At 32.0% G+C, this 10,639-nt stretch overlaps 1 protein-coding gene across 1 annotated transcript; it reads right to left on the reverse strand.

Annotated features, from left to right (window-relative positions):
- Nucleotides 1-842: 842 nt before the first annotated feature.
- On the reverse strand, nucleotides 843-6,951 carry LOC143630137 (protein PHOSPHATE STARVATION RESPONSE 1-like). The gene is made up of 8 exons (XM_077099223.1): nucleotides 6,762-6,951; nucleotides 3,667-4,217; nucleotides 2,992-3,157; nucleotides 2,686-2,762; nucleotides 2,517-2,556; nucleotides 2,231-2,291; nucleotides 1,993-2,062; nucleotides 843-1,342 (listed from the first exon to the last, which is right to left on the reverse strand). The coding sequence occupies exons 2-8, from the start codon at nucleotides 4,111-4,113 to the stop codon at nucleotides 1,025-1,027; spliced, it is 1,179 nt and encodes a 392-aa protein (XP_076955338.1). The 5' UTR covers nucleotides 4,114-4,217; nucleotides 6,762-6,951; the 3' UTR covers nucleotides 843-1,024.
- Between the last annotated feature and the right edge of the window lie 3,688 nt (nucleotides 6,952-10,639).

Here is a 10,639-nt window from a genome sequence, read left to right on the forward strand (position 1 = left end):
AGACGGCTGGAGTTTTGTCCAATTTGGAAAAAACCAAAAAATTTTAGAGAGAGAACAGAAGAAGCTGTACAATATAAGATGCAAAGTGTACAACATCAGAAGCAGTCAAGAGTTGTAAATTAATATATAGGATAATAAGATTTATTACCAATTATATTATAAAACATAGTATTTACATGGGATTTAACCTAATAATAATCCTTTCAAAGTTTTTTTTTTATTATTTTTTTCAGGAAGACTGAAGGATTTGTAGATAGGAAATAAATACCAAGTGCAAGCGGTGTGAAATCAAGGAAGATTTGGCACGTGTAACGCCCAAGCTTTTGCACAATTGTTGTCGAGATTTTGAGAACTATTTGGAAGTATTCTAACACTTCTTGTATGACTTTGTTACAACTGAAATTAAAATTTTAATTGTTAACATTGTTTTGTTTTTTTTATGTTTGGTTTTTAATGAAATGTTATTTAGCTGCTTTAAGTTAAAAAAAGAATAAATGAAATTGGTATTACATAATCAAGATTCAGATTCAAACCAAGTTTAGATTTCTAGTTCAGAAGCTTGTGTGTTTGCCATTTAGTAATTCCAGTAGAGAACATATTCAAACTTATCATCTACACCTCCAGTTCCAAAATCCGACCAGAGATCCGGTATGTTGAGAGGTCTACAACTAAAAGAAGAAAAGATATTATTAAACTAAAAACTAGGTAGCAACCCCAAATATTTTGGACCAGACAGCGAAACAAACTGAACATGCTTAATTCGGTCTGCAATCTAAGTCTGGTCTACAATCGGTCCTGATTTAATAATATAACCCTCAAGACAATCAAAGAAACAGGTCAAATAACCAAAGATAAATCATTTCCAAAACGCAAATTCGGAATCCACTAATGAACACAGACTTGTTTATTACCAACATACATTAAACAAAAAAAACCTGCAACATCCCAAATCCATCTCCAAATGCGAAAGCCCTTTAATCTTAACAACTTTCATCAGTAAGAAGATAAATAATCATATTACAAATCAAGACGTTGACGCTTCATCAGATCTTGCTCGCTTCAACTGGCGCTCGGTATTAACCTCCTCCGGTGCTTCTATTTGAGATGTTGACTTTGACTTTGGACTGCTATGGTCTGTTGACTTTTTGGTATCTTTATCTGATATGCATTGATCATCGTCATGTTCTAAAGCTTTCGACTTTTCAGTTGTAGGGGCAGGATCGTCATTTGGCTTAGAGGATGATGCTTTTAACCTTTCGTTTTCCATCTTTCTTTGTTGCTCAAACATCATTTGAAGATACTTTCCTTGTTCTTCGATTCGTAACTGTAAGTTCCTTTGAATCTAAAAAAAGTTAAATTTTGAATCAGTTGACCATTAAGTTTGACCAAATTTTATGTAGCCAGTATATATATATACATAGAGTAAGGATCCTAAGAGAACCCTTTGCAAATTGAGAACTTTGAGAACCATTTTGGACCACTAAAAACATCTTTTAAAAAAATATTTAAAAAAATCATAAAACAAAAAATAATAAAAAATTAAAAAAAGTAAAAAAACCAAAATTCTTATATTTCATTCCGGTTACATTAAAAAAAATAAAAAAATATACAAAAAAAATAAAAAAAAGCGTTGTATTATACACATATGTATAATTTTATATAATTTTTAGTTACGTAATATACACATATGTACAATATCATTTATCTTAAATTATATACATGTGTACAAAAAAAACATGTAAATATACATATATGTATATATTATACATATGTGTATATAATTTAGCTAAACCGAGTTTTTTTTTATATGAAACCGGGATGATAAAATAAGAATTTGGTTTTTATACTTTTTTGATTTTTGTGTTTTTTTGATTTTATGATTTTTTTTATTTTTGGGTTTTTTTGGTCCAAAATGGTTCTCATAGTTCTCAATTTCAAAAAGGTTCTCTCATGATCCTGATACTATATATATATATATATAAATTAGCATACCTCAAGTTGTTCATGAAGTTGCTTTTGTACTTCCATTTGCAATTTCAATGCATCAGTGAACCCTAAACTCCTGTCATAAAAAACCATATACATAACGTTTCAAAATATGCCTATTTTCATAAATAAATAAATAAATGCACACACATTAACATCTCATATTTTGACATACTAACTACTGCATAAATCGTCACCCTTTCTCCCATTAATGTCTAAAATACCCTTGTCGATCATAACTTACTTGTTTTTGATATCCATAGATACTATCTCATCAATGGAGGTCAGTTTCTTCTCTGATGTTCCTGCATCAAAAATAATAAATCAAGACTTTTAATAATCATATAGCATAATAATAATAACAGTGGGATATAAAAGTTAGCATATGTTTTTGTACTGTGATTATTTAAAAATTTAATCATGAATACTTTCTCATATAAATAACTAAACACCATTTGATTTACAGTAGTTTTATTTTAAATTAACAATGTTATTAAATAGCTACAAATTCAGTAATAAAATAATATTACCTTCAGATAATTCTGGCTTGTACCTGGCTGTCCTGTATTTCTAAAATCATAATAACAAAAAAAAACATCAATCTGAAATATTAAGTACTTTGACTTCAAAAGTCATCACATGAGACTTAATTTGGTATCATAATTATCAAAAACAAATAAATAAATAAATCCGACATACCTGTAGATGACTTTTCACATGATAAATAGTCAAACCTTCAACATTCATAAGCTTCAAAACACCTTTTGGTGTAGCTCCTTTAAGTCATACCCAAAAGTCAACGCAAAAGTCAGCGCAAAAGATACAATCACGAGGTCATAACCACTAATATGTTGAGAACCACATTATATCGTGTATCAAAAGATCATATGCACATATGTATTAAGCGGTTCTCAACATATTATTGGTTCTGAACGAACAATTGTATATACTAATATAAATATAGATATAAATATATAATATAAAATTTGTTACTAAAATACGCACGTTCACTGCCACCCAACTTGTTGACTGCTTCAACAAAAGATTCATGAAGTTCGGGTGTCCAACGCATGCGCGGTTTGATACCTGACCCGGTAGATGACGGGCTCAGGCTGCTGACTGGACATGCTTCTACACTTGGCACAGGAGGATGTGAAATAACTTGTGTTTGCTGCATAGAGGGAATGGTATTTTATAATTTTATAAATTATTATAAAATAGTAGCAACATTTTATTACCAAAAGTAGGGGCATTCGCATATATATCCTTCTAACACTTCAAAATCCTTACATATCGTTCAAAATTTCATTATATCGTATTTAGTCTTTCAAAGCACTAAAAATAGTAACAACTCGTGTTCATTCGTTAATAGTATAAACAAGTGTAAACAAACGTAAATGAACAAACAAAACTGAGCTAAGGCTGACTAAACGTAATGTGAAGAGCAATGTGTTGGCCCGAAAAAATTATTAAAACTATACTAAAGTTGTAATAGGCCAAATATATTGCATAAATATATTAACGAACTTAAATGAACAGACGAAAACAAATGTTCACGAACATAAATTGATCGAGAAATATGTCCATGTTCATTCGCTTATAAAATAAATGAACTTTTCCATTGAACGGTTCACGAACCGTTCATTGAACATTCGGTATGTTTAAAAGGTGTGTGTGTACCTTTGATTCTAGGGTTGGAGCATCAACATCAGCCAATATTTCACCCCAATTCGAGTCAATATTATCCTCAACACTCATAAAGTCAACCCCCCATTTCTGCCAATCAGTTCCCGTTCCCCTCTCATGATCGCCAACCGGAACCAAATTATTTTGACCCTCGATCTGATTATTATTAATATTATTGTTATTTCCAACACTAGCATTTTCAGAAAAGTCAAGAAAATCTTCAAGTGATTCCGGACCCCACGGCATAACAGTCAAACCCGGTTGAGAATTTACAAAATTGGACGGTTGGTTCACTTGAAATGCCACCTTGTCACTTGAAGACCTAGAAACTAAGGGAGAATTTTGTGATGACATGGCGCCCGATTGACCGATGTTATTCAACTGTTTTTTACTAGATGGTTGAAGACACACAGAGGTGGAATTCCATATTTGCCCATTCATATAATCAGCTGCAATCTTTGAACCCAAGTCAACGTACACACGAGTGTCAAAATCTAATTGCTGTTAGTGTTCGTTGGCCATTAAGAATTTCAACCATAACGTGTCTGAAACAAAGTTAAATCAATAGTAAGTTACCATCATTATATAAAGAGAGAACATAAATTGCAAATTGATAAATAAACATGAACTTTGAAGTAACATATATTACACTTTAGTTAACAAAAAGGTTAGTTATGTCACGCAAGAAGCGTACAAAACCAACGAGGTCTAAAACCGAGGCACAAAAGCATGCGCCTTTCGTACACGACGCAAGGTTTTCATACATATTTTTATATATATCATGGGTTTTTAGCAAGAAGAAGTCCTAGCCCTATTAACATAGGAACTGGAAGTGGAAGAACCCTTACCCATAAATTAGCTATAAAAAAACATTATATATTATATAAGATATAATATACAAATTACCTACACGTACAACCTAAAATGTTTTTCTTGGCTTGTTTACAACCGAACCGAACCAAGCGGAAATCAAAACGAGCCAATTTCGAACCGAGCATTTTCGAGCGAGCATCGAGCAATTTCGAGCACTATTTATTTCTTTTTTACTTTAAAAATTTTAATAAGAAACAAGTTTGAAGGTTGTAAATAATATATTTTGTAAATAAATTAGTAGTTTTTAGACAAACATGTAACATGTTGTAATTTTTTATGAGAAATCAATTTGAACTTAGATATAATGAACATGTAAACAAACTTTGGTATTCTGAAAACTTGAGATAAACAAATAAAACTATATAATTTACGAAATTAAGAAAATGTTAAAGGGTTTAAAAAAATATACACTTATATTTATGTGTGTTGTCTATATATTTATATATTTGATTTTGTTCATATATAATTATATATAAAATAAATTAAAAATATTCGAGCCGAACCGAACCGAGCAGACCTTTGCTCGTTGCTTGGCTCGTTTACAAACCGAACCGAGTAGAGCGGCTCGTTTACAATCGAGCGAAAAAACGAGCAAGCATTTTTCGAGCAATTTCCGAGCGAGCGACGAGCAAGTTCGAGCAACGAACGGTTTGGACGGCCCTACTAAAAAGCATGTCGTATGAAACAAAAAAACATGTTTTGAACAAGATAATTCTAGTTGTAAATTATATATTAGGTTTTTTTTTACTATAATTAGTGGAATAAGTAAAGTAGCTTCAAACAAAGGCAAAACTTTATATGCCACTACATATCTTTGCCAAATCTAAAAGCACCTCATGATCCCAAAATAGTAAAATCAACTTTCTTGATTAAAGAATCCTGTACCTAAATCCTATGTCTCAACTAGGGTTGTAAACGAGGCAAATCACCCACGAGCTACTCGAGATCGGCTTGAAAAAAGCTTGAATCAAGTCGATCTTAAATGAGCCCGAGCCCAACACTGAGCCTAAATATAAGCATTTTTAATAAACGAGCCCGAGCTTCACTAATCGAGCTCAAGCCGGCTCGCCAGCCTACACGAGCCTATTATTTGTAAAATTTTTATTTAATATTATACATATTTAATAACTATTACTATATATAAAATTATGATAAAGAAAAGTAATAACATATATTTGTTAAATATAAAATTATAACTAATATACATAATTACAAATACATATAGTAATTGCAAAACAGAAAATGAGTCGAGTGAGCTCCAAAAAACTACTCACGAGCTGAATCGAGCTCGGGATTGGCTCAGCTAGTTTACACCCCTAAATCTCAACCTAAAATCATAGAACCCTAATAATTTAACAAAAAATTAAAAACGAGTCAAGCCAAATACTCACTAGCCAGGCTCAAGCCTAGTCGAGCTCGGCTAGTCTACAGTTACACTCCTAAACTCTCAACCTAAAATCATAGAACCCTAATAATTTTACACAAAAATAAACCTTGTATTCTCAGAAATCATCAGCATTGATTATATCGACAACAGCATCTACCGATTCAACTTAAAACCAGGTCCAATTTCCCAACTTTATACCCAAATCAAAAAACCTTAATTCCAAATTTTCAAAATTTCAAAACTTTAATCGAATTCGATGAAAACCCACCTTCAATTACTATAAAAGATCAATAATTTCAGTTTTTATGCTACTCAAATTTATCCACAAATCAACCAAAAACAAAAAACCTTGATTTCAAATTTTCAAAACATTAATCGAATACGATGAAAACCCATCTTCAATTACCAAAAAAGATTAAAACCCAATTAATAATTTTCAATTTTGATGGTACTAAAATTTATCCCCAAATCAAGCAAAATCAACAAACCCTAATTTCAAAACTTCAAAATTAATCGAATTCGATGAAAACCCACCTTCAATTACTAAAAAAATAAAACCCAATTCATATCTAATTTCAAAGCTTCAAAACTAATCAAATTCAATCAAAACCCAGCTTCAATTACTAAAAAAGATTAAAACCCAATTCATAATTTCAGTGTTGATGGTACTAAAACGTATCCCCAAATTAGCAAAATCAGCAAACCCTAATTTCAAAATTAACCAAGCTCAATTAAAACCCAGCTTCAATTACTAAAAAAGATTAAAACCCAATTAATATTTTCAATTTTGAAGCTAAAAGATTTCAATAAATTAAGACAGACAGCAAACCTTAATATTCACGAACGGACAGTGGGTATTTTCGTGTACGGTAACGTGCGGAGAATCGAAAGCAAATTGAAGACGTCAACTAACAATCTGCAATGAATGGATTGATTGATTAATTATAAGAACGATGAGAGACAGAAGAGAAGACACGACTTTGGGTCGTCTTTGTTTTGTACAACACTCAATTTTGATCCTGGAGAATGGACGGTCCAGATTACAGGGCCTCAGCCCAATGGCACCGAGTATCTACCATTTAGAGGAGGCGCATGTACCGGGTACGAATCGGTTTCGGGTTAGTTAATAATTAAGTCGGGTAAAAACTGGTTTCGGGTATTGTCAAGTGTTTTGACTGGGTTTAGACTTTTACAGGGTTTTTATCGGTTTTTTTGGTGTCCGGGTTTTGACTAGGTAGAGGTCAGGTATGATTTCTCTGAGTAACTGAAACCTTAAGTTGTACCAATAGGTCGGGTCTGGAACCGGGTTATATGCCCATGTCTAGTACTACCAATTATCATAATCACAAAAGTCAAGAACTGAGCCAGGTGGAAACCGGTTTCGAGTATGGTCTAGGTTTTGACTGGGTTTTTCGGGTTTTTATCGGTTTTTTGGCTAGGTCGGGTCCGGGTTTTGACTTGGTATAAGTGGAACCGGTTTTGGATCCAAGTACAGTTTCTCTAATGAATTGAAACATGGATTGTACCCACGAGTCGGATTCGGAACCGGGTTTTATGCCCAAATCTTGTAATACCAATTATCATAATCACAAGAGGCTAATAGATGGTAATATTTATTTGTTTTTTCTCTTTTTTTCCCATCACAAGCTTGCTCGGCTGGTCATGTTTTCATAAGGTTTCCTCCTAGAAGTGGGAAGATGTCGGGTTCGACTCTCACAAGTATATGCCACAGATTGGAGAGAATATTACTGTAAGAGGATTCAAACTCGGATAAAAAACAATTGATGTATGAGCCTCCTTTCATTACAAAAAATACTGATCTTTAATTAACTAAAAAGATATAACTATTGATGTAACTAAATTATCAATGGGAATCCACGTACGTTTAAAGTAAGAGGTTAATTGATGTTCGATTAACCTCTTACTTTTGTAACTGTGATAATTGATAGTACTCTTTGTTTTTTGCAATGGCCTTTATAATAATACAGTTGTTGTTGTTTCAAATGATTGTTGATATTTGATTTGAGTAAAGATATAACTAAATGAGTTAATGATCATTTTTGTTCCTGTGGTTTGCTACTTTCGTCACTTCAATCCAAAGTTTGAAATTTTATCAATTTAATACTCATAGTTTTAAATATTAGTCAATTACGTCCCATCCATCTAATGGCATCCAGCTATGCCGTTAGTTTGAGGATATTTTTGTCTTTCTCCTTTTTATTTTGAATTAATGGTCATTTTAGTCCTTGTGGTTTGATACTTTTGTCACTTTGGTTCAAAGTTTAAAATTTTGTCAATTTAATGTTCAGTTTATTCAGTTTTTTCTCTATAAAGCTCAAAACCATCGAGCACACGCATAAGGTAAAGGTTATTTGAGTCATCTTTAACAGTAACCGAATTAACGGATTTGGTTATAAAAAAAAGTCGTTATACTACTAAAATCTAAATAATAAAACAACGGCTACATCAATCAATCAAGCCCTGTATATCCCACCGCATAGCACGCTATCTATAGGGTCAGGGGAGAGTGAGATGTATGCAAGTCTTTCCTCTATCCGTGAGAATAGAGAGGCTGCTTCCAGAGAGACCCCCGGCTCATAAAGCTACATACAGGTAAACAGAGTAAACATACATCCTACAAGCAAAGACACTTAGCAATATATAGATAACAAACTATCAAATAGCAAGGAATCTGTAACCTACTAAGAATAGGGCATAAGAAGCAAAAAGCAGCATCAAACAAAATATATACATAAACAACAAGGAGCCAGACTAGCTAACTAGACCCTAAATACAAAGTTAAGCTAACTAGGTACCTTCCCCTAGAAGTCACTAACCTTAATCCTATGTCTCCACGAATCTCTATCATGGACCATGTCCTCAGAGAGGTGCAACTCATACTTAACTTTAATCTGTAATCAAACTAAACATACTCATACTCATCTTTATATTAAACTAAAGATTTTCAAATAATAATGAAATACACGACTTGTGGTAATATACTTATTTCAAACATTTTCGGATTATGTTGATTGATCAAGCCATTGACACGCTTCTACCAAACCACATATAAAGATGAAATTGATATGATACCGCTATCGAGTACTGATACTCGGTATTAACTACTTGTCCCTAGTCCTACCCACATGTACCACCTAAATGTGAAATCAACGTTTGCTATTAATATAATTAATTAATAATAAATTTTCTAATTTTGTTTAATATCTACTATTATAATAAAACAAAGTAGTTTTATTATACCAGTAATGTCACTTTCAGTTTTGATGAATTTTTAATTTGTTTTGTGTCCGGATCATTATCAAAAGCCTTTTGTTGAACAATCTTTCGGGTTATAACTAGATGCATATGTGAGTACCATCTATTAATCGGGATAAAAAAAATTGATCTATATTTGACCTTTGACTTTGAAAAGTAGTTCGGTTGACTTTTGAATGCACACATAATATGTAAATATGCGAGTTACATTAGACATTAGTAATAGGATATCTATTTTGCATTACTATCCATAACTTAACTAATAGGATATCTATTTTGCAGTTTTTACATTCTGAGAGGGACAAAAATCATGAATTGAATCTTGCTCTTCTTTTAATTTACTTTTAAAATTGTGATGTTTTTTTACCAGCTGCTGGTGTGCAGTAAACTGCTTTATTTTCTTATAGCTATATATATTTTTTTATTTTCCTTTTACAATTTGCTGTTTTTTAGTCTCAGTAAACGTGTAATTTTGGAATTTGATTTTGACTATCAAGAAATCAAAGTTGCAGTTTGTTTTGCATCCAGGGTATTTTGTCATTTCGGTAGTGCAACTGATTTGATAAACTGCTGGTTTGTTGTTGCTTTTGGTCGTTGATTTGGTCGGTTATATTGGACAAAATTATGCAACAAAATTGAAAATCTGAGTTCATATAAGGTTCAAGGTTATTTTCAGGATTGATGAACCTACGAGTTTGACAATTGCAGCCAAAGATGCAAGGTATCACTCAATTCTCCTTATATATCTTGCAATGCTTGGTTAGAATTGTTGTTAGTGTTTTGCTCTTTAGTTAGGAATAAATTATAACCCAAATAGTGGTCAATGAAATTGCAGCCTTATATGTTGGTGGTGGATATCGAGGAATTCGCCTCACCCGAAAAAGGTATGGCATGTTTTTTTACCGGAAGTTTATAAATTATAATGTAATTTGCTTTTTATCCTTGTGTTATATAAACCTAATTGTTTTTATTTTCTTTGTTGTAATTTAGAAGTTTGGGGTATTCAAGATAAAGATATGATTTGGTGGTAATATGCAACATAATATCATCATAAGTCATAACCGCAGCAACCCATGGTGTATAGATTGTTACATGTTGGATCAGTTATCTGCTTGTTACACTATTGTAATACGCGGTAGCTGGAATATTTTCATTTGAAGTGGGTCACAGTCAAGTTTATTCGTTTATATAACTTGTGTAGTATAACTCAACATTCCATCATTACTTGTCATGTATATAGTATTTGGTTTTGTAATAGTAAATGTAACGTTGGTACGTAAATTGCAAATGTAAATATTCAAATATAGTATGTATTTATTTATTATTAAATTTTCTGAACTTCAATTATTTTTGTACCCAATACCGTGTAATACACGGGTTTATAACCTAGTTATTTTATATACGATCCATCTAATGTCATGATCTGACCCA

The sequence above is a fragment of the Bidens hawaiensis genome, unplaced genomic scaffold, assembly GCF_021521415.1.
Source record: "Bidens hawaiensis isolate Kalapana, Puna unplaced genomic scaffold, B.hawaiensis_p1.1 tig00000459_1, whole genome shotgun sequence".
Classification (NCBI taxonomy): domain Eukaryota; kingdom Viridiplantae; phylum Streptophyta; class Magnoliopsida; order Asterales; family Asteraceae; genus Bidens; species Bidens hawaiensis.

Coding starts and splice junctions, on each gene's coding strand:
- LOC143630137 (XM_077099223.1), bottom strand. CDS start 4,113: ATGAATGGGCAAATATGGAATTCCACCTCTGTGTGTCTTCAACCATCT. Junction 2,763..2,991: donor CAAGTTGGGTGGCAGTGAAC/GTGCGTATTTTA, acceptor TATGACTTAAAG/GAGCTACACCAAAAGGTGTT. Junction 2,292..2,516: donor CAAGCCAGAATTATCTGAAG/GTAATATTATTT, acceptor TTTTTGATGCAG/GAACATCAGAGAAGAAACTG.